Source organism: Microcebus murinus, chromosome 7, assembly GCF_040939455.1.
Source record: "Microcebus murinus isolate Inina chromosome 7, M.murinus_Inina_mat1.0, whole genome shotgun sequence".
NCBI classification, from domain to species: domain Eukaryota; kingdom Metazoa; phylum Chordata; class Mammalia; order Primates; family Cheirogaleidae; genus Microcebus; species Microcebus murinus.
In genome coordinates, this window is record NC_134110.1 from 4,517,091 (window position 1) to 4,541,523 (window position 24,433).

The 24,433-nt window shown below is 47.5% G+C and overlaps 1 protein-coding gene across 1 annotated transcript in view; it reads left to right on the forward strand.

Annotated features, from left to right (window-relative positions):
- CRTC3 (CREB regulated transcription coactivator 3) overlaps positions 1–24,433 on the forward strand; it is a 97,934-nt gene that overhangs the window by 44,317 nt on the left and 29,184 nt on the right. The window contains exons 3-6 of the mRNA XM_020289107.2: positions 8,604–8,723; positions 17,718–17,779; positions 19,220–19,282; positions 21,336–21,436. Coding sequence (XP_020144696.2) covers positions 8,604–8,723; positions 17,718–17,779; positions 19,220–19,282; positions 21,336–21,436 — 346 coding nt within the window. The remainder of the gene's footprint in view (positions 1–8,603; positions 8,724–17,717; positions 17,780–19,219; positions 19,283–21,335; positions 21,437–24,433) is intronic.

Consider the following 24,433-nt stretch of genomic DNA (forward strand, 5'->3'; position numbering starts at 1 on the left):
CGCATCCCAAGTTCAGCTGGTCAAAAAGGGCACAGCCTCCATGTTTAAAAAAAAAAAAAACAAAGACAAAAATAAACTGCCCATCCAGGCGGTTCTGGGGTTCTAAGAGTCTGATTACCCCTGCAAGACTGGAATAGACTAGCCCTGCGGTCCCCAGCCCCGGGGCCTCGGCCCAGTACCAGCCTGTGGCCTGTTAGGAACCAGGTCATGCATCACTGCCTGAGCTCTGCACACCCGCGTCCGTGGAAAAATTGTCTTCAAAATTGCCCCCCAAAAGGTCGGGGACCGTGGACGAGCCCCAAAGATAGTGTAGTTGGTACTGGCAGACTGCTGCAGGGAAGGCCTTACTTTGTTCCCAGAACAGCCAGGAGCCTTGCGGGAGCTTTGAGAACCGAAGACCCCGCCTGCTGGCCATACAAGCCCCAGCTACCGCTGGCTCCGGCAGCGGGACAGCGTGAGGGACTGCAGTCAGGGAGGCTGGCTGGGGGCTGGCAGGGCTGACCCTGGAGATGGGAAACGTATTTTGAACTTCTCTTTAAGTTTTTCTTTTTAGATGGTGGTATAATAGAGTCTTTAACCAAGTACGAAATCCTTTTCTATTCTGCTCAGTTTATAAGGTAGAATGAAAATGGTCCATTTAACCTCAAGGCAGTGAATTAATAGCATCCTCTTTGTCGTGGGCAGGTCTTCAAGACGACCTCCCCTTGTCAGGAGGACCAGAGGAGGTGCTGTGTGGCTGGAATGATCTCCGGCTGGGTTCCCAGCAGCCAGCTTTGTTCCTTTGTTATTTAGACTTGCCTTTTTTTAAAAAAGAGGGAGCCTAAAACATCTTTCACTAACTATAGCCTGTATATAAATATAAAGCCCTGCAAGCTCAAGGAACCTGCCCTACTTCCTAAGCTTGTTCAGTCTCCATTCTTCACCAACAGAAATGTATTCAGTACTGGGGACTATTTTTCACACATTTACCAAGAACTAAAGAAGCAAAGGACAGAGAAACAAAATAGCATCGTGGGCCAGCTGGAGGTCTGTAGAGCTAAATATATGCCCTCAGGGCCAAGCATTAACTACCCTGTCTATTAATAGTACCTTTCCTACCAGCTAAACTTTCAAGCAGCCTCCTATCCTACTTAAGCTCTATTGGAGAGGTGGAAACAGGTGCAAACCCCATGAATATGCAGAAATTTAGAACAATGGAGGTAGCATTTTAATTCTATGGGAGGAAGCATGGTTTGGTCAATAAACAGCTTTAGGACTTTTGACTAACCATTTATAAAATATTAAGTTAGATATCTATCTCTAATGAAACTCCTGGATCCAATATCAACAGGTGGTGTGCTTTTTATACTACGACCCAGTCAGATGTCTTGGGGCAATTATCTTCTTAATTGAATCTCAGATCTTCCGTAGATTTACAAGAACCTAATAAATTGTATGTGGAAAATGTCTTAAAATCTTTTTACTTTCCTTTGCATATGTGAGCAAAAAGTCTACCTAAAATCTCAAAAGTGGTTGATTTTATTTCGGTTATTTAGCAAGGGAGGCAAAGTGGCAGGGCGAAGAGAACATCCAATGAGGTCAGGATGCTGAGTTTCAGATTTCCAGGCTGCTATACACTAGTTGTCTGGCCTTGAGAAAAATCACTTCCTGTCTCTGGATCTTGGTTTCTGATCTGCAGGAGGGAAAGAAGGGAATTCCATTGTGGGCAGCGGCCCTTCTCGCTTTTACTCGCGTAGCTCACCCAGACAAGCCAGCAGCCCCTGTCCCCTTCCTTTGCTCATCCCCACCGTGTCTTCACCTGCCGTGGGCTGGAAAATGAGGTGGAGTGGAGACCCCGAGGAGGGGCTCCCTTTTGAGTGCTCTCCTCTAGGGGTCTTGCTTTTGTCGTCTAGAGCTGCAGTCCCCAACCCCAGGGGCCATGGACCAGTACTGGTCCACGGCCTGCCAGGAACCGGGCCACACAGCAGGCGGCGAGCGGTGGGCAAGTGAGTGAAGCTGCATCAGTGTTCACAGCCGCTCCCCAGCACTCGCATCTCCGCCTGAGCTCCGCCTCCTGTGGAATCAGTGGCGGCGTTAGATTCTGCTCTGTAGTGAGTTGTATAATTATTTTATTATACATTACAGTGTAATAATAATAGAAATAAAGTGCGCCATAAATGTAATGTGCTTGAATCATCCTGAAACCATCCCCCCTGCCCCCCAGTCCGTGGACAAATTGTTGTCCGTGAAATCGGTCCCGGGTGCCAATAAAGTTGGGGACTGCTGCTTTAGAGGCTTTCTTTGCTTCCTGGTTTGCTGCTGAGATGGTTGAAGTAGCCACGTAAGTGACCCCTGGTCCAGGCTTGCACACTGTCCTCGTAGCATAGAATAATGACAACAGCACACTCGAGTGCAGTTTTCTGTAATGTCGAAGCTTCATGCCAGCACATGTTTCTAGTATTGACAGTGGTATTCCAGAGAGATATCTGTTGCCCTTGCAGGAGTTTTATAATTTTTTTGAGACAGAGTCTCACTCTGTTGCCCGGGCTAGAGTGCCGTGGCGTCAGCCTAGCTCACAGCAAACTCCTGAGCTCAAGTGATCCTTCTGCCTCAGCCTCCCAAGTAGCTGGGACTACAGGCATGCACCACCATGCCTGGCTAATTTTTTCTATACATATTTTTAGTTGGCCAATTAATTTCTTTCTCTTTATAGTAGAGACGGGGTCTTGCTCTTGCTCAGGCTGGTTTTGAACTCCTGACCTTGAGCGATCTACCCACCTCGGCCTCCCAGAGTGCTAGGATTCCAGGTGTGAGCCACCGCTCCCGGCTAATATAATTTTTTTCTTTATCACTAATCATCATAATGTCTATAAATGAAGCTCTTGAGAATTGTCTTATGTGGGATTCCTTCTGTTTGAGAATATGACTGGGTGCCCCTTTGTAAAGATGCTGAGGTTGTGGTATTTTGGATCAAGACTTCTCAAAGGAATCGTTTATATACTTACTCCTGCTCTTCTGCATGTTTTGATATATATTTTTAAAATATGGTAGAACTTCTTACACACAAAAATGTATTTGGTCATCCTATTAGCATTTAGAAACCCATATTTCACTTGAAGGTATTTGCAAATTACATTTTTCCTATTTTTAATAACCGTGCATGAAAATACAACTATATGCTGGAATATTCTATTTTGCTGTAGAAGAAAAAAGTATGTCTTGGTTGTTCACACATGAAGCACATACTGAAGCACGTATACTTTAATAATGATCATCTCCCTGAGTTGACAACAAACAACTCTCTCGCTCTCAAACTGCTCCTCATTGGCTGACTACACACGGGCTTAGTAGGAATCTGCCTATGGTTTAGCAGTCAAGTGAGAAAGATCTGGGCTTTCTAATTAACCACACACTTAATGATATGCCAGAAATGTGGTACATCTACTAAAAGAGTTAATGCAAATGTAGGTCACACTGATAGATCAGTAGTGTCTAAATTAGAGGAAGTAATTCCACTGCCCCCCCCCCCAAAGGTGAGGAAGCCCAGTTGCAACTTTTCAGCCAGTCATCCCTGGCTGCAGCTTTCAGACGTGATATGATGTGGGCACAGATGTGTTGTGCCATGTAGATGGGCACCTGCACGTGAAGATGCCTACCCGGGATCTAGATCCCCTGGGGGCGTGCTCTGAGAGTATGGCACTCTCCGCCATTAGCCGTGGACTTCTGTCTGGAAATCCACAACTCCGCTTCTTTTAGAAGATTGACGTGTCCTGTTTCATTTCAGAAGGAGTTCTGCCATCCACATTAGCCATGTCAATGCCCTCCCTGGTCGCCTATGGGTAGCTTTTGTATGTGAGGCGCGGAAGCCCCCCTCCGCATTTGGGGTCTGGGTTCCCTGCTCTGAAGCAAGTGAGTGCTTTTCAGAGCCTGCATCCAAGGCCTTCCTTAAAACACGGAGGCGCCAATCTGTGGTTCTTTTGGCTTTACACCTCCCTTGTTGCTCTTCAAGAAAAGTAAGACTCTTCATCTCATGGCAGTCTCACTACCCGTTAGCTAGCTTTGCCATAGTACCGATCCAGAAACTCTGGGACCTTCAACTACCATTACTTTTCACTCTGCCGTCAGCGGCGCTAGCACGCCACTGTCGCTCCTGCATGTGTCGTCGTCTTCTGCAGCCGAAGCTGAGGGAGCATCGTGTCTGGGACGTGGTATTGTCATGGCAGAAAGAAAAGAGTAGCTGTGGAAATAACCCAAGTGCCCATCAGTTCATGAGTGGATTAATAAAATGTGGTATATGTATACCATGGAGTACTATTTAGCTTTAAGAAACAATGGTGATCTAGCACCTCTTGTATTTTCCTGGATAGAGCTGGAACCCATTCTACTAAGTGAAGTATCTCAAGAATCGAAAAACTAGCAGCACATGTACTCACCAGCAAATTGGTATTAACGGATCAGCACCTAAGTGGACATATAGGAGGAACATTTAGCGGGTGTCGGGAGGGTGGGATTGGTATATACAACCAAACGAGTAAGATGTGCAGCGTTTGGGGGATGGACACGCTTGAAGCTCTTACTCGAGGAGGGAGGGGGGCATGGGCAATATACGAAACCTTAACACTTGTACCCCCATTATACGCTCAAATAAAAAAAAAAGAAGGAAAAGAGTGTGAGAGTTCCTGTTTGGACATGATGTGTATCACATCTGCTCGTAAACCACTGGCCAAAGCAAGTCGCATGGCCTAGTTGACTCTTTTCCAGCCACCCATCCCGGCTGCCCCTGTCACAGCGGGCAGCGGGTGGTGCCTCATTGAGACCTGGGCCCCTTGGGGAGACTTTGAGAAGCTCAAAATGCTGGGGAAGCCCCTAGCAGTGCTGCTGCTCTTCCCGACCTCGAACGGACCCTGCAGGCAGCCCCGCCTTCGAGACGCTTCCCGGTGTCCCACCTCCTGCCATCCGCCCTCCTTCCTACTGCCCGGGTGTCCCCGGGACAAGGCAGCTCTCACTCAGGCAGTCTCATTGCGTTTTCACTGCAAGCCTGTGAGGACGTCGTCGTCACCATCACTTCTAGTTTATAGACAAGGAGGATGAAGTAACTTGCCACATGTATATGTTGAGTAGTAAGTAGAAGATCCTGAATTTGAACTGTTTCTCTGACTCCAGATCATATGTCCTCCGAATGGCAATGTGGATGTTAAAAATACCGTGTGTTCTGCGGGTACAACAGGGTACGTGGAGTAAGAACTATATATGGATAAAAGTTGAAAAGGAACAGAAAAAAATGAAGTACTTGGCCTTCAGGGTAGCAGAGTCTTATTTCTTTTTTATATGTTTTAAAGTTGACTTAATAAATACGTTTTTATTTATTTATTTTTTCTTTTTTTTTTACTTAAACCTAAGGTATGAAAATAAATACGTTTTTAAATAACAGACGTTTAGCTCTTAGCAAGTAAGAGATTGGAAGGTGATGGGAACGGGAGAATCAGGCATCTGTTTGTCACTAGCTTTTTGGGGGACGCAGAGACTTAGGCCAACTATCAAACACCATAGTGTTTGACAGGCTTCTTCCTTGTAAAGCCTCCTTCGGTCCCCAGCTTCCCCGTGCGAACAACTCCTTTGATGAGCAAGGCAGGATCCTGTGCGTTGAGAGGGCTAACGCCAGATATAGCTTGAATTAAGACCAGATACTGCACAGAGAGTTGAGGTTGGGCCACAGTGAGGAAGAGAAGAAAATGTCAAATGTTAACAGAGAGTATCCCCTAAAACTGAGTACAAGCAGTGCTGCAGGATTTGGGCCAGCTGGGGTGAACGCAAAAGAGGCAGCTGTGATAGAAAATATAAATGCAATAAGAAGTCTAGGAGGCACTTCAAGAGCTTTCTGCTTTTGGGAGCCCCTTCCAAAGACCCTCAGCCCCACCTTGTAGACTGGCCTCTGGGTGCTCAGTCTGGCAATCACTGTGCTCCTAGGTAGAAATTTTATGTTTTCAAGTACATCTAACATTATCGTAGTAAGTATATGACATTAACAGAGAATCCTCCTTTTTCTTTTATCTTGGAACAAGGTTATCTTTTCTCTTAAAATTATTTCTGTCTTGTATAATTAGGTTTCTGATAATAAAATGTACTGTGGGCGTGCATCTTCTTGATCAACAAAGGTATTTCCATGTATTTTTGTTATTTATAGTAGGGGGTTGTTTTTGTTTAGATACACTTTTATTTAAGTCATTTTCTGAAATATTACATATGAACATTAAAAAATCATTAAACAGTTAGCTCACATCACAGGTGTGACTGGGGTCCCGCAAAACTGACCTTATAGAAGGTTGGATTTTACATGGAAGAGCAGACTAAAGGTTATGTATCATTGGCCCCAACCAATAATGTAGTTATTTTTTCAAGGTAGACTTTTAATAATTTAAACAGTAACAAGAGTGATTGTAATTTTTAGATGTTCTTAAAACATACATTTCATTTCGAAGCCATTCAGATTTTAGGGATGAGAAGCGTAAGAGCCTGGCATCAAGATCTGTGCCTTTACTGTCAAATTTTAGACTTTTAAAACTCTGTTTTGAAGAAATTTCAAACCTTGCAAGAATAGAACAATGAATTTGTACATACCCTTCACCTAAACTCACAATAATTGTTAGCCTTTTGCCCCAATTTCTTTTTCTTTCCTTCTCTTCCTATGTGTGTGCACATACATTATGTTTACCTATTTTCTGTGCCTCCTAAGGACAAGGGATTCTCTTACATAACCAGAACTACACTACAGTGATCAAATTAGGAAATTTAAAAACTGATACAATATTATCTCATCTGTAGGCACTATTCACAATTGGCTAACTATGCCAGTATTATTTACAGCATGCCATATCTCCCTCATCTCCTACAATCTGAATATTTCCTCAGGTTTTTCTCTTTTTTTGATCTTTTATGGCTGATGTCTTGGGAGAGGACAGGCCGGTGGCTCTGTAGAATGTCCCTCACTTTCGGTTTACCTGACAGTTCCGCAGTTTTATTCAGGTTATGCGTCTTTGGGAGAGTTACTACTACATGAGGTAGGAGATGCCGTGTCCTCTTGCGTCGTGCCAGGAAGCACCTGATGTCAGTTTGCCCCATTATTTTTTAGGCACTTCAGTTTTATTATTCTCCAGAATCGTATGTATGCTCTATTATCTGAGATCAAATCCAGCTTACCTATGTCATAGTGGATATTTTTCATCCAGCCCAGAAGTTGCTCCTCACTGAGATCTCTTTATTTTGTGAATTTATAGATTTGGAGTATAAAAACACATTGGAACTGATACATCAAATTAGCCCAGGCATTTTATTAATATTAGTCTACTTAGGAGAAATAGGAGTAATTCTCAAGTCCAGTCTGAAGAAATACATGTTTAACAAAGAAAAGTTAGTTCTTAGCTCCTCTGTACAGCTCTTCTATAAAAACATCATCTGTCACAGGGTTCCTTTCATAGTAAGCTGCCTGCTTTGTCATATGTGATTCAATTTATGTAAAAGAAGCTTTTAGATTATGATTGTTAAGGTGATAAATACGTTAATTGGCCTGATTTAATCATTTCACTCTATGTGTGTGTATATATATCAAAACATCACATTGTACGCTGTAAATATATACAATTTTTATTTGTCAGTTATACCTTAATAAAGCTGGGAGGGAGAAAGTCTGTTTTCATATATTTGACAAAGACATCTATTGCGTAACATATACACATTGCGCCATTATGTGAGATGTAATGGTCTAGCCTAGGATTTGGTTTTTGACAACCTACAAGGCTGCCCTTTGTGATGCCGATCTCAAAAATGTTAAGAATGTACCCCCAGGCATTTCTTAAGAAAGGGTTTTGGATTTTTTGACCATGAATTTATCTTGAATCTGTTTATATTTTCATTTGTGCCATTTGGGGAGTAATGAGTTGCATGTTCCACTGGTATTTAGGTATTGTTCCTTTTTTTCCTCCTTAATTCAGGGGTTACAGACTCTAAACGTCTAACATTCTGAGTCGGTGAAGGGGTCTGGGTATAAGGACTGAAAATATGAGAGGGGCCGTCCCGGTACTGGAGCAGCCACCCTCAGCTTCCGCGGATCACTGCCCTGCGGGACTGCGGGCCAGAGTGGCCAAGATGTTCTCATTTTTCCCTAGAAGCCACAAATCTGAATTTTTAAACGCTGTGAATTCAGTAAAAAAAAAAAAAAAAAAAGTAAAAGACACTGTAGAAAATAGATATCTCATGGCTTGCTAGTTTATTTCTATCTCAAATATCTGTTTTACATTTTAAGTGTCCTTTCTAGTTTCTGAGATTTTGTATGAATCCATGGTTTCCACCCGATTACCCCCTCCTAACTGTGACAACTTTTATCATATCATTCTTTCAGGTATCCTCTTAACACGCTAAAGACTGTTTTAAAGTTACTCTGTGATTATTACATAGAAACAGCTCCATGTGCTACATTATTTTATTGACCTTGACCCAAGGCACACTAATATACGATAGTAAAATTACAAAATCAGTCCTTTCATCTGCTGCTGTTATCAGTTGTTGTTCTTGAGGGTGAGTGGTAACTTCATGGCCGGACGCCAACTCTTGTAACCTTCTCTCCGCAGCCGTCATTTCATCAAGCGGATAACGTCCGGGGCACCCGCCACCATGGGCTGGTGGAGCGGCCAGCCCGGAGCCGCTTCCACCCCCTGCACCGAAGGTCCGGGGACAAGCCGGGACGACAGATATCCTTTTTTGCTGTCTGAGGGGAGCACGAGTTTTGAAATGTTTGGAAGGTTTTCAGGTTTATCTTCCCTGCATTCCTTTGGACTCAGAAGCTTCATTTAATCCGATGAACAGAGGCCCTAAAAATAAACGAGCTGGAAATAAGAAACGTGTCTGCAGCCAGAATTTGGGAGGATCGCTGTAGGTGTGTGCTGCATGAAAACGTCGGTAAAGTGCAGTTCAATGAAATGACTGAACGTAAACCTGTAGGCCAGCCCCGCTGCAAGGTGTCCTCAGCATTTTCTTCAGAAATCAGCAAGATCAGAGTTAAACCTGACTTTGAACCAGTTTAGAGAGGTTTAGTCCATCTAGCAAAAACGGAGATGCAGATATGTGATTTACTTGTATTTCTGTTGATGTGCTGATCTGCTTTTGGAACTTGCAGAAGAAATGTCATGTGATTTTTCTATTTGTGGAGTTTCGAACTCAATAAATGACAACTAACCCTTAAATCTAGTACTCAGGAAAATCTTATGCAGTGATGTATACTCACATCAAACTGCTGTGTAGAGATAAAGAAAAGGAGGCGATGGATTCGCTTGGCAGTTTTGAGTAATCAGTACTTCCCAGGGGGAGGAGGGGCGTGGTGGGGGCAGGTGACCAGCTTTGCGCCGAGGGCTTTGGGGATACAGGACGGGCTGGGCCTTGTGGGGGAGGACGCAGAGTGTGCCAGGGCAGGGGCGGAGGGAGGAGAGAAAGGCGGGCCGAGCCTCGCTGCTCTGCGGAGAGCCGAGTTCCTGGCAGCGAGGGCAGAGCTGGCCCGAGAGCCCAGACACCAGGAAGCGGGGGAGGGCGCCGTGTTTACAGCAGCGCGCCTGCCCGTGCCCTGCCGGGCTCTGTGCTGGGCGATTTGCATGGCGTTCAGTCCTCAAAACTCACCGAGCCCTTTATTTTGTTAACCCCCATTTTCTGATGAGGCAGCCGAGTGTCAGAGTGACTGGACTTGCCCAAGATTCCACTGCCGCGGCTGTAGGAGCCTGGGGAGTCCAGGCCAGGCCTGTGTCGCTGCCACCCGCCCCCTCCACGCGACACGTGTCCGCTCCGTGGTGCAGGAGACACCGAGGGGGGGGGTGTGGGCGCACACGGGGGAACCCCCAACTTTGCTTGCTCTCGCACCTCTCGAAGTCGTAATCTATGTGGAGGCAAGAACAGTAACGCCAGGGGGTGTTTATGTCCCCCCTCTCCGTCACCCTCAGGGACACACCACATGTGGTCCACAGAGGCACCCTGGCTAGTTTTATATGTCACGTGGCCATTATGAGGGAAAGTAAAAATGATAAATGGTCTTGAGAACTCTCTTCTGGAATGTCTGATAACTTTAACATAGAATGAAAAAGGTAAGAAGGATTTGAGGCAATTCTTCACTCGTTTTCACGTGCGGGGGCGGGGCAGCACATCACGTCGTGGTCCACATTGCTGGGAATTTTCAAGCTGAACCCGTTGAGTGCTTCTTTGCTTGATTTAGCTATATACATATACATATATATATATGTATATCTATATTTAATTTCTCAATTGCCTCTTTCTCCGGTCAGTGCTCTCATTTCTATGTATGATACATAATGTGTGTGTGTGTGTATATATATGTGCATATGTATATATGGCCATCTCAAATACTTTTTGAAGCAAGTATAGTCTAAATATCAATGTATACACATAGCTTTATTAACCAAAGGAACAGAGGAGGAGGGAATTGAAGAAAAGAGAAAGAAGAGAATATTAATTCCTTAAAAACTTTGCTAAGTACCTGGGAGCACTCGGGCACCACTTCAGACGCTGTGAGCGAGGCCTGGCCCCTGCCCCTGGGCTGCTGCTGGCTCAGTGGGCGAGGCAGCTCAGCAAGCTGGTGGCCACGGCACAGCATATCATCTGTGGCCAAGGCGTGGCGGGCCGAAGTGAGCGCATCGGAGGTGCGGCTTCAGCCAGTACTGGGGAAAGAGAGAAGGTGTCCTTGGGCAGAATTTGAGGCGTGAAGGATAAGAAGCAATGGCGTGATGCGTTCATTCAGCAGATATTTGCAGAGCCCCTCTCTGCACCCGGGGCTGACCCAAGCCCTGGGGACTTGGTGATGAATAAGGGAGACATAGTCCCTGCCTTCTTGAGTTTGCAGTCCTGTGGGAGAAGACAGACAGCAGACAGGCAAAAAAGGAATGCAGATGGTGGGTAGCCAGTGATATATGAGAGAGTGAAGTAGTTGGAGGGTGTGTTCCAGGCAGATGGAAGAGAATGTGCAAAGGCCCAGAAAGGGACCCTGTCTCTTTGCAGGTCACGTATCGTGGGGTCTAAGCTGACTCTATACATGGGTCCACTTGTGGGAGCATCCTCAAAGCTAGTCAGATCCTAAGGGAAGGAGAAACAAAACCCAAATTAATATACAGATAAATTAAAGTTGCTCATCAGACAGTAGGAGTCTGAGTCACTGATCATGAGCCCCTCGTCGGGTCCTCGGACTGGACATCTGGTGATGCAAAGAAAGTTCTTTAGCCCTGGGTTGCCCATATATCAAGCAGTCTCTTCTGTGGAGTCAAGGGACCATGAGCTCGTAGTAAAATGTAAACACGGCTTGATTTCACACTGAAGGCATTAATCTGTTCAGGAGAATTTGGAGGAGGAGGGCTGAGATTCCGTCTTTGCTTCCATGGCCTGCATCCTGTTGGTTGCAAAATAAGTCACTTAAAATTGTTGCCTTGGACATTTATCCATTATTACCTTTTTAATGACCTTTCATCATTTGAAAGTATGAAAACTGGTTTGAATATTTTTGGAAAAAACAGAAAAAAAATGTATTCAGGACTCTCTTGTTACAGCTGTTTCTTGGTTTGAGTGTTATTTTAGGATGGGCAAAGTGGCTTAGACAAGGTTCAGTCCTGTGATACAGTCTCAGATAAAATGAACATTGTTCGACAAATATTCCAGCTTCCTCCCAGAGTGGGCAGCCGCAACAAGCCGGGCCCTGGCACAGGCGATTCCTGCTGCAGTGGGTGGCTGCACTGCAGAGAAGGCCAGTGCAGTGGGCTGGCTGCTGGCGTGGGTGGCACCACAGGCAAAGACCAGGGCGCCGCCTGGCCAGGCCCCAGGCAGGCAGCCGAGAGACGTCTCCAGAGCCTGCTCCTGGCTGGGGGCTTGGGCTCGAGCACTCGGAGTAGAAGCTTCTCTGCCTTTCTGCAGCTGCCCGGTCCGTAGCAGCCCTTCTCACTCCTCGGTCAAGGGCAGCAGATGTGCTGCATCCCAAACACCGTCCTGTTGAGTCTCTAAACTATTAATGTAAATCTACAGCAAATGAAGAAGTTCTTTCTCAGACCTGTAGGTGATACATTGAGAAACAGGGGACGTGCTGAAGAATCATAGAAAATACTCTCTTCTAAAGGAGAAGTGTTTTTTTGAAAGGGAGAAGAACATGTTTAGAAAGTTTCCCAACAAAATCTCGAGCTAACTGGTATGAACAGGCATCAAGAGATGCCGTCACACCTGCCAGAGTTAGGAATGATTCTCCTCTCTGGGATGGGCCTCGCTTTGATTCTTTTCGTCACAATGAGATGAAGATTTTGGGACATTGGTTTATAGGACACTGTTTCTTTGAAATGCATGGCCTATTACGTTTGAGAAACTTGGAGCCTCACAGTGAATATTCACAGTGTGTTTTAGCGCTCCGAGAAGCCCTGCAGTTGAGAAACCTCTCGTCTCTGATCCAGGGTTTCCGAAGCTTGTGTGATCACAAAACCCAACTCTTTCCTAATACCCATATCATCTCGAAGAAGGAAACATTGCTCTTTAGAGTTTTAAGGGGAAAATGCTCTGACTGCAGCACTCCACGTGCAGCTGGATCCCCCCGAAATCCCACTGCAAGATGTGTTGTGCTGGGATGTAGCTGAGGTACAGGGACAAGAGGAAGTACAGTGACAATAAAGACGTGGCCGACAAATCAGGAAGGAACCCAATTGTGGCCAGTTCTCTAAGTTAAATCTGACTCTGGAACGAGTCTTGGTAGTTGGGTTCTATTAAGCAGACTCCGAGGCTCCTTTCCCCGCCAGCTGCACGGAAGGTCACAGGCCTGCCCCACAAACTGGCAGAACACAGAGTCCCAGAGGGTAGGAGAGAAAGTGACCGGCCTCCAGGCTGCCGCCAGAAGGCAGTTCCTGAGCCCTGCCCAGGTGCACTTACCACACCGCGGGGACAGGAAGCCAAGAGAAGAACCCTGGCCCTGCTCACCCGGCTGCCAGTCAGGCAGCACACACACACACACACACACACACACACACAAAGCAAAGAAAAGAAAAGAAACGAGGCAGGGTGGAACTTGCTTTCAGCTTCCGTGGCTCAGTAACCCCACCCACTGGTAAATGGGCCGACAGATGTCGTCTCTTATCAACAGAGAGAAGAGCTTCCCCTTCCTTTGGGGAAGAGTGAGAGCTGTGCCCTCCAGCAGCCCCGAGTAGAGCGAGCGGGACTCCCCTGTAGAGGGATCGAGGCAGTGACTGGAGGAGGAGGATTTGGGGGGACACAGGGACAGAGGGAACAGGCTGACATCACTCTGAGATCCTAACGAGCATCTAGGTGGCCGATGCCCTCATTCAGTAAGATGGACCATAAGAAAAGGAACAGATGCAGGCAGGAGAGGGTGAGGGGTGATGAGTTAGGTTTTAGGTGGAATTTGGGGTCTCCGGGGTACTCTTGGCGGGGAGCCCACTAGGCAGCTGCACATATGCACTTGGAGTTCACCAGAACTGTTGGGAGCTGGAGGGATGGGTTTGTGAGTTACTAGACTGTGGGGGTAGTGACAGCCAAGGCAAGGGTGGGGTTAGCCAAGGTGAGGACAGGGGTTCTCCCCCAGGGAGACAGGCACCGGCCCAGAGGCTCCTAGGAAGCGCTTCCCAGAGCCTCTGTGCCCAGCCTGCCCTGCTGCTTCTGAGTCCTCCTCCCTGTCCTGTCCCTCTGAGAGCAGGCTGAGGCTGTGCAGCCACAGGACCCCAGGGGACATCAGAGGGAAGGAAAGGAGGAGGAAGTGGCAAAGGGGCTGAAGGAGTGCGCAGAGGGATAAATAGAGGTCCACGACAGTGGGGGATGTTTTCTAAACTTTAATTTCTATTTCCATCCATTGCAGCTACCTCTTCTTTGTTTATCCTTTGCATTATCCCTCCTTTTGTGTTTCCTCCAACCCTCCTTTGTAATGTGGAAATACTCCTCTAGCCAAAGGCTTAACTAAGCTTAGCTAATGAAGGCAGTGACAGGAGGAGCTGGTGTGGTGTGTTGACAGCCCAGTGGCCTGTGCTTCCCTTCTGCCTGCGCAGGCCCCAGCAGGGGCCAGAAAGGTTTGTTGGATTAAATGGTAAATTCGGGTTTACAAATAAGGGCGTCTTCTCTGCCTGTCGGTTGTTCCCTAGGGCGTGTCAGCAGTATGGGGTAATTAAAGCCACCTGAATGAAGTTGTCTGAAATCTTCGAAAGAACAAATAAACCTTTTCTGGGTTTTCCTCAGTGTTGCTTTTAACTGTAAACTTATAAGTGGTTCTTTTGGTGCCCAAAATTCTTGGGTTTTAAAATATCCATTAAGTTAGATGAGAGGGTAAGAATTAAGAGAGCTCAGTGGCCATATCTTTAACTTTTTTTTCTCGGCTTAATTATGCCAGACATTTGAGGAATTTGCTATATTTTCGTGTTGTTAATATCCGGAAGGTTAAGATGCTACCTTGTAACTCAGCATTGAAACAAGCGATGCTTGACCAGCGTCACTGTCGCACGGCTGCATTCTGCTGTCGCCAGTGCTGTGTGGTCGGACTTCGTGACTGTGAAGACGGCAGCGTGCTGAGAAAAACGGCAGACTTCTGCTTCGTGAAGTTGAGCTTTTCTAGACATAGATTCGTCAAGCCCCGCAGAAGAGAGAAAGGCAGAGCACCACAGGCTGTGAGGCTCGCCGTCCCTTCCCTGATGGCTTTGCCGCTGGAACACTGCTGTGCCTCCTCCCTCACCGTCGTCTTCATCACCTCTTCCTCCTCCGTCTCCTCCCGGGTCTGTTCTAGTCCACACTTCACGTACTTTAAGCCCAATCCTTAATGCTGACGACAGGGCTCCCTCTTGAAAATCTCTCTTTTATTGTACTGATTCAGGGTCAGAGCAAGAAATAAAACACGGAGACATGTGAAGGAAAACCGATCCGTAGGGGACGGCACTTGCAATCCGGATGCTCTCCTGATAACGGCGACGTTTCGTGCCCAGCCCAGGCCTCTCCATCAAGCCTCCCGTTTCCTCCTGAGCCCGCGCAGATAACACCGTCTTTTGCAGTCTCCGTCCTTCTTCCCAGGAGACTCCATGGTTTCCATTTTCGGGGGCACTTGGTGTGTGTTAGTCCACGGTTTGCCGAGAGGCAGCACCGCTCAGCGGGGGGCTCCTGGCTTGGAGTCGGGCTGTGGGCTCCAGCCCTGCGCTGCCACGCCAGCTGCAGCAGATTTCTCAAGTCTTTGGAACTGAGCCTCAGTTTCTTCAGCTGTAAAATGGGGGTAATGTCATCTGCCTCCCAGGATTGTTAAGATCAAATGAGACTGTGAACTCACTCAGCACGGGCCTGGCACATTAGTAGGAGCTTAGATATCCATTTTCGCATTTCTGCCTTTAGGTATCTTCGTTGTTATTTTGTCAACGGAAAAAAGCCAAACTCTGTAAAATAATTTTAAAGAGATTTATTCTGAGCCAAATTTGAGGACCATGACCCGGAGCCACTGCCAAGTGGACTCGATGTGACTGGGTTACAGTTTGGTTTTTATACATTTCAGAGACAGGGGTTACAGGCAAAGTCATAAAGCAATACGTGGGAGGCATACATTGGTTTGGCCCAAAAAGGTGGGCCATCTCGAAGGGGGGGTGGGGGATGGGGGGGCTTACAGGTTATATAGGTGGGTTTAAAGATTCTTTGGCTTATAATTGGTTAAATACATGAAGCTTTGTCTAAAGGTTTGGAATGTTTTAACATAAGGAGCTGTTCTCAGAGATAAGCCACCAGACAGAATTGGTGTGTAAATTGAGGCCCTGCAGGTGTGTCTTGCATACCCTTAGACCTGTTAGTGGGTTACAAAGGAAGTCCCCAAGAAGGGAGGGGGCATGATGAGGCCTGTCTGACCTCCCTTCTCCTGGCAGACAATTTAATTTTAAGATATTCCTTTGGCCACGAAGGGGTCCATTCAGTCAGCCGGTGGGGGTTGAGTCTTAAAATTATACTTTAGTTCACAATTTCTACCTTAAGAAATAAAGGCTTGGGATCAAAAGTACTATTGGTAACTGCCAAATTCATATTTCATCCGGTCAGTGATACAGGAGACAGAGAATGGGCGTGATTTGGTGGTGGGGGGTGAGAACGTGAGCCAGCCCAAGGAGCCCGAGCTCCTGTGGGAGGGGACAAGGGGAAGTGGCACCCGGAACTCAGGCAGCTGGAGTGAAGACGGGAGCAGAGGAGAGCACTGTGGCCAGATTGTGGAGCACCACGATTACCAAGCCAGTACAGTTTGGTTGTACCTTTTAGGCTGAGGAGAATCACTAAAGATTTTTTTAGCAGGGGAATAATATGGTTATAGTCTTAAGAAGACTATTCTATGGATGCAGTTAACTAAATTAATGAAAATAGTGCACACCTATAGTCCCAGCTACTCGGGAGGCTGAGGCAGGAGGATTGCCTGAGCCCTGGAGTTGGAGGTTGCAGTGAGCTATGATCGCACCACTGTACTCCAGCCTGGGTGACAGAGCAAGACCCTGTCTTAAAAAAAAATTAATTAAAAAAAGAAAACGAGGCCGGGCGCTGTGGCTCACGCCTGTAATCCTAGCTCTTGGGAGGCCGAGGCGGGCGGATTGCTCAAGGTCAGGAGTTCAAAACCAGCCTGAGCGAGACCCTGTCTCTACTATAAATAGAAAGAAATTAATTGGCCAACTGATATATATAAAAAAAAAAAAAAATTAGCCGGGCATGGTGGCGCATGCCTGTAGTCCCAGCTACCCGGGAGGCTGAGGCAGAAGGATCACTGGAGCCCAGGAGTTTGAGGTTGCTGTGAGCTAGGCTGACGCCACGGCACTCACTCTAGCCTGGGCAACAAAGCGAGACTCTGTCTCAAAAACAAACAAACAAACAAAAAAAAAACAACAAAAAAAAAGAAAACGGCTATCCTGTGCCCAGTGTGTGCAGCACAGTGTCGCACTGGGTTCACCATGCATCCCGAACATGTTCTAAGGCATGCCGTGCCCAGGGAATGATACAGAATATGTAAGACAGCCCCTGACAACACTGGGACACTGGGAGGTTGACATTTCTCCACAAATCCAATGCAGTTCTTTTTGGGTTATAAGTACCAGGAACTCGCCTTAACTTGAGAAAAGGAATCTATTGCCTTATGTCACTGGAAGCCCAAGGCTAGAACTAAGAGGTCATGCAGTAGCAGTGAGACTGTATCTCTGCGGTGCCACTCTGTGCTGACTCCCCCTGTGGACAGGCTTCCTCTGAGGGGAGACACCAGGCTCCTGCGGCCCGCAGGCTCACGGCCGCTCCTTTTGCTCCTCTCAAAAGGACTCTCCTTGGTCCTGCTTGCGTCATGATCCCATCCCCAAACAGCAGCTGTTTCCATGAGGATGAAGTACCTTGACTAGGATGCAGGGCCTGAGTCCCCCCATGAGACAGGGAGGAACGACAGCCTCACCAGGTCCGGAGTGGGAGTGGAGATGTTCTCGAAAACAAAAGATGCTGGGCAGGCACAAACAGTGGGAAACGTCCCACCTGAGTCATGCAGGGACCACGCTGGTCTCTGGAACAGACAGAGGAATAGACTGTCCTAGAGGGAGCTGATAAGAGAAAGCTGGAGGAAGAGCTGTCAGGCGGAGAGAGAAAGATAAGCGCCAAAGCCTCAGTTTAACTCTCTGTGAGTCCACCTGCTTAATTCTGCTTCAGCTTTGTTAATTCTTTTCCTTTATTAAAAATTCCACTTTGATGGTAGCACTTTCGGAGCCAATTACTCCTCGCAGCCGCTGGATGAGAGTTGGCCGAGGTAAGCCGTATTTTAAAAGAGATGATGGGCATGTGTTTTTTCCGATGGTTTCGCTTTATTTTACCCACCTTGATTGTTGTTTTAGAAATTTATGATATAAAGCATAGAATCTTGTTTTCTCGTATAAAACTTAAGTCTGAATTCAGCGGGGGGGGGGGGGTTACTTGAGGCCAGGAGTTCGAGGCTGCAGTGCGCTGCGATCACACCTGTGAATGGCCACTGCACTCCTGCCTGGACAGCATAGTGAGACCCCATCTCTGGGGGAAAAAAACAACAACTTAAGTCTTTCTATATAGAATTACATGCTTACATGAAAGTCTAAGATGAAAAATTATTTAAATATAGATCTTCATATTTAAAGCCAAATAGAAACAATTTTGTAATACATTTACCAACAGAATATTCTGGTTTGGTGGTCTTATGTTTGAGATGTGGAAGAATAAGTGCCCCTTCTCAGGGTGTCTTGGTAAGCTGCTGAAAGGAATGAAAGACTCCTGAGATGGTAATTTAGGGTCTCTTCGAGTATTTTTGTTCCCAATATAGAAGATGACGGGATATAAAATTAACTGAAAAAGACTGCTGCGTCCATTTGAGTTACCATTTTCAGACCACCAAGTCAGATTTGGGAGGCATTTGAAATGTACATATCCAAAATGTTTCTCTCTCTGGGTTGAGATCTACTCTCCATCCACGGGGAATCTGACTGAGCGCCTGCTATGAGTAATACGGTCTAGATCTTGGGAAGGAGATAAGGATGGTAACAGCCGGCCTCTACCTCTAGTGGGTTTTCAACTACCCTAGAGAATCCAGGGACCCAAGGCTGTCGGATAAATACAGTCTCTTATTTTAAGTCAGAAAAAGGCATCTCCAAACCAATATTTTTCTTACATGTATCCAAGAAAAAAAATGTCTTATGCTTTCCCGAGCACTAGGATCAGTCAGATCAATATTTTCATAACCTGGGTAGCTGTAGCAAGTACAGCCCTCCTCACGGCCATCTGTACGGGAATGCAGAATGTTTGCACCCAGGATTGCCAAGCCCCCCAGCCCCGCCCATACACACACTCAGGGTACGCGATGAGGGGTGACTGTTTACACGTCTGGAGTAAGACCTTACAGCCCCTGCAGAGGAGTCGGTCATAGATTTGAACAGTTTCAAAAGGGATTCAAAGGGGCTTGTTTGCCCTTTCCTTGATTCCTTGACGCCTGCTAGTTAGTCTTGTTCTTATGAATCTGTGCTCGTCTTTATCCTGGAGATCAGAGGAACAACGAACAATTTAGCAATGCTGAGCACAGTGAGTGCCGAGTGGGCGTTTCCGGCCTCGCAGGTGGTGCAGGGCGGGGTAGAGGAGCAGGGTGGTGCTCCCCCCGGGCCTGAGGCTCTCCTTTGCTCCCTGAGAGTAAACTGCTTTTCCTTTTATGTCGTTCTGGTTCTCAAAGGCAGCATCCTCCTTGGAAAGAAGAAAAGCACCCCGGGTTCAGGCTGACGTCTGCACTTAACAGGTACACGGCTTGTTTCCTAGTAGAAGTAGATTTTAAACGAGACCGAGTGGTTTGATTGTCCCGATACTCTTTACATGTTATCTGGCCGTTAGAGTGTGTTTGTGTCCGCTCTGTTTATATGAAGTGTTAAAAAAAACCAACCCTACCAGTTATTGAGTGTCTACAGGGGACAGTGCCGTGCCTGAGGTCTGGAGTGGGACTACCAGGGTTTGCCTCTCACTGTGTGACCCTGAGCGGATCATTAGATCTGGATGCCTCAGTTTACTCATGTGAAAAATGGAAATAATTGTACCTATATCGTGGGATGCTTGTGAGGACTGAATAAGATAGTACATGGGAAACACAAGTGTTCAGCAAACATCAACTTTTGTTCTGATCACTTTGGGCCAGACTCCAGGAGAGAGAGTTCTGCCTAGGTTATTTTTTTTCAATCCTGACAACATCCTACAAGAATGAGTATTACTTTCTGTTCCAAGAGTTAGATGACTTGTCTAGGACCCCTTAGCTAATATGTGAAGGAACTGGATTTAAAAAACAACAAAAAACCTTTTTTATAAAAGTGGGAAACGTTAAACATACACAAAGGGAAGAGATGCAAGAGGCCCCCATGCCCACCCTCAGCCTCAGTCCTCCCCAGCGCCCTGCCAGTCCTGATCTCCTCCAGCCCATCTCCCCTAGACCCATGACTGGCTGGATGCAGTATCTCATCTGTAAGTATCACTAACAGTATAAGGCTGGTGACCTCTTACCTTTTAAAAAAACATAACCTTTGCACAGGTATCATTAGAAAAAGAAACATAACCACAATGCCATGATTACACTTAAAAATAATTCCTTAATATGATTTAATGCCCAGCCTATATTCAGATTTTCCCAGGTGTCTCTCTGCATTTGATTGGCGGTCTCTTGAATCTCTTTGAATGGATAAAGGGTTGGAACCTGAACCCAGTTCTCTCTGATTCCAGAGGCCACGCTCCTCCTGTTGCACCACTTAGATTCTTCCTTTGTCTGCCACGTCCCTCATCTGAAGCCAGGTGGCTTAATAGCCACTTGAGTCTCTCTCTTGTAATGGACAACAACATAGCATTCAGGGCTAATTTGAAATTGCTCATAAGTCCTTTTTTATGGCAGACAGTTTGACCCTCAAATGAGATAAATAAATAATCATCTCTTGGAGCCAAGGCTGTGTATAAATTGGAGCCATCTGGAAGAATTTCAGAAATTTGCAAGGGATCATAGGTTCCCGAACTTTTAAGACCACTTTACACTCTCAAAAAATCATTGAAGCCCTCAAAGAGTGTTTTTTATGTATCTACCAATATTTATCTACTGATAATAGAAATTAAATTGAAAACATTTTAAAACATACTTAATGCATTTTAAAATGGTAATAATAAACAACATTTAACATAACTAATATCTTTTTAAAAAGAAACATATTTTCCAAAACAAAACAACTTACTGCAAATGGTGGCATTGCTGTACCTTTCACAAATCTCTTGACAGCAGCTGGGTCCTCCACTCCTGCGTCCAACCAGCCTTCACTTAGCCGCTGGGAAAGCCACTGCGCTGGGAGGGTGCAGGAGTGAAAGGGCAAAGGACGTTTTAGCAATATTTTAAAAGTAGTCTTGACCTTGCATACCCCATGAAAGGGTTTGAGAACCACTGCTCTAAGAATATCATTCTCAGATGAAGAGAACCTAGCGCAGCCACAGGTTATACTGGTCACAGCCGTCTTCTGACTTGCAAATAATAGTGAGGTCTCGGAGGGAAGCCGTGAGTCCGAGGCCTGCCTTCTGGAAACGGGTCACCTTGCCGCCAGCTCCAAAGTACAAGCCTGTGGAGTACAGATGAAAGCCTTTCGGGGTGTGGGCAGTTCTCAGAGCCTGTTATTGATGTAGGGGACTTCAGGTAGGTCCAAACCCTTCGTTTTACGGGTGACTGTAAATCGATCATTCTTGCCTTCTGTCCTGTTGGAAATATTCGGCGAAGAATATTGCGTGTTCACTAAGGAAGAACGATGTTCAGCCAGACTCTCTCCTCCCCTCCTTAGGACCAATTCTGATTCTGCTCTTCACACGAGTGCTCTGAGCACCAAGCCCCAGGACCCCTATGGAGGAGGGGGCCCGTCGGCCTGGCCCGCCCCATACATGGGTAAGACACACAGGCCCCTGCTCACAGCGCCGGCTCTCCTTCTGTCCCGTAGGAGCTGAGGCAGGAAAGCGTGACCGGTGGGCACCTCCCCGCTGGCCGGTCCTCGGAGGAGAAGCTCCGGTGGGGGAAGCGCGAGTGTCAGGATGGGGTGCGGGGTGGCGCGGGCCTCGCCCTGTCGCCCCCATGGCACACTCTCCCTCGTTGGCATCTCTTGGCCCTCACGCTTCTTCCTGTCCCCCCCGCACTGGCCCTTCCCTGGGCGCTTGCCATCTTCCCCGTGGACTCTGACGGTGACTTCCTAACAGCCCTCCTGCTTTCCCAAGTCTCGTGTCCCTTCAGTCCGATTTTATGCCGGGCTCTCTGCGGGTCCTCTTTCCCCACCCAGGATCTGGACAGACTGAGAACTAAAGCCAGATGTTCAGATGGAGCTAAATGTCACCCTTACTGCGGATAAGACCAGGTTGAGGGAAGTGGCCTCTCTCTGTGGGCCCGTGGGCCTGTTACGACTGAACCCCAGAATGAGGCAGGCTCCCCGAGTGGCCAGCAGCACCGGCCAGGGTGGCCCCAGCCATGCAAGGCCGGGACGGGCAGAGCGGGACAGCCCAGCCGGCTGTGCTCCAAGGGAGGCACACCCTGGGAGGAGGGGAGGGAGCCGGCTGGAGCTGAACGTGGCCTGCTCGGCGTTCCGCTTCCACTGGTCAGGCCACCATTCTGCCTCCCTCGGGCCAGCGTGAGTACAAGGGCGGGAGAGGCCGCGAGTGACCAGGAAGGGGAAGAGGCATACTCACGCCACCTTGCACCATCCGCTCCCAGAGTGAGCCCCTGTCCCCCTTCCCAGCACTGACCAGACCCGGCCCTGCTTAGATCTGAGATCAGGTGCGCTCAGGTCGGCATGTCCGCAGACTGGACCCAGCTCTGGCGTCTTACTCTCCTGCTCACATCCCTCCATGCCACCTCCTCCCTCTAGAGGAAAGAGGCTAAATTGCCCGTTTTAGCACAACACAAGCCCCGGATCCGGCCCCTGCCCACCTCTCTTCCTGCTCCCCTGCCTCATTCCCCAAGTCAGCGTGTAGACCGCGCTGAGTTCTCCTAGCGTTTCATCCTGTTCCCGTCGCTTCCTCTCTTGGCTCCCGGCCTCCTCCTGGCCAATCCCCTCTGGAGCCGCAAGCCTCAGCGTGTGTACCCATGTTTGCGCAGCCATCCTTGACCTTTCTCCTCCTCAGCTCAGAATTACCCGTGTCCTCCTAACACTGCAAAGGTTCCACCTGCAGACAGCTGTGTTTGTGAGCACCTGCTTTTTACGTGGATGCGCTTTTCCTTCTTGCCCGAGTAGATTTCTTGAAGGCAGCACCCTAATGGTGTCATTCTCTCCGGCCCTCGCTCTGTGCCCGGTACATAGGAGCCCATATTGGTGGAGGGTGAAGAAAACACAGGGGCCCACACATGCAGAGCGCTCGCCAAAACACACTCCGGGTGCTGGCGTCTAGTCTGCACGTGAAACGAGGTTGATCTTTCAGACGCATTCCAAACCTGCCTTTCTGGGGTTTATAATTTAGAAAGAACAATGGTCTTGAATTGTCCATTCCACCTGCAGTTTCACTCTTGTCCACAAGCAAGGGCTATGTTTGCTCTTGAAACGGGAATAAATTACATCTTTGGCCAAGTTACCAGCTTTTCTGATTTTCTTTACTTTTTGGATTATTTAAAGTCTAAATAGCCTCTGTTCCTTCCAAGGAGAACATTCATGGTCTTGTTTCCTTGCATATAGCGGGGATGGGATTTAATAATACTTGTGGCTGTGTTTGTTCCCTTGGTACAAGTTAGAGGAGACTGCATTTGCCCACGTGATAGTTTGCTTGTGAAGTGCGAGGGCTTTCGGAGTTGGTCAGGGCCGTCTCCCTCGTTCCCACACATGGGGTACGGGAGTGGCGCTGGCAGCCATGCTGGAATTGGAGATGGCCCGCTGCGCGCTGCTTACAGGGGCAGAGTGTGTGGGGAGAGGGAGCAGTTCAGCTTCAGGATAGGTGGAGACGGGGTTATATAAACAAAGCCTTGGAAAAGCAGAGGCTGTGATGGGGCCGCAGCCTGTGAGCGCAGCGGGGCCATCGTCCCCCTTGCGGGGAGGGGCCGCGCGGACAGAGCTTTACCCCCCAGCCCCTGCGCTTCTGCCTCTGCCGTTCCTTCGTGTCCACTGTGCTCTGTGCAAAGCTTCCACTTCTCTACGAAAGGGCCAAAGGCCCAGAGAGAACGAGGGGATCGTAGGTAATCTAAGTAAGGAGTTTTTGAGGCTCGCATGCAAAGAGAAAAAAAAAGTAGCTGAAGAAAGTGAGTGCCTGAATTGAAGTTTTCATGCTAAGAGTGCTGTAGCCTCTGAGGGAAGAGGTGAGAAATGTCAAAAGGTACCAGGGTGAGCAAGAAAAACAAAAGAATGTAGATATTGTTCCAGGTTGGCAGAGCGGTAAGAAAAGCTAGAAAGAAAGACAGAAGTCCCGGAGCGCAAGGTTCCTGGATTGACTCGAGAAGCGCGGTGGTCTCTCCTCCAAATCTGCAGCTGGGCATCGCTGGGCCACAGTCTCTGCCACCCGGGGAAGGCGGCCGCCCTCCAGCCGGGCCGCTGAGCCCAGTGCCTGCTCCCGCCGCGGCCCCGCGAGTCGCGCAGAACTCAGAAACGCATCCTAATATGGATGTGTTTACATGGGAAAGCCAGTGTGTTTAAAATGGTATCCAAGTCTCCAAGGACGGGAATTATTTCTGGAGAATTATATTTGTTGGTGGGAGCTATTTTAAATAGCTTTGTGTATTTCCCCCCCCTGTAATTCATTAAAGTTTTTCAGTTTCTTTCCCTTTGGATTTTAAAAATGTCAGCTAGCTTTGCGAAAAGGTGTTTCTTATTATAGGACCAGCCAAATAAAGATTTAAAAAGTGATGGGAAAGTATAATTAAGGCCCAGAACTAGGTTCTCTAGTGGAGGCAATAACTGTTCTTTCCCTGGGAATC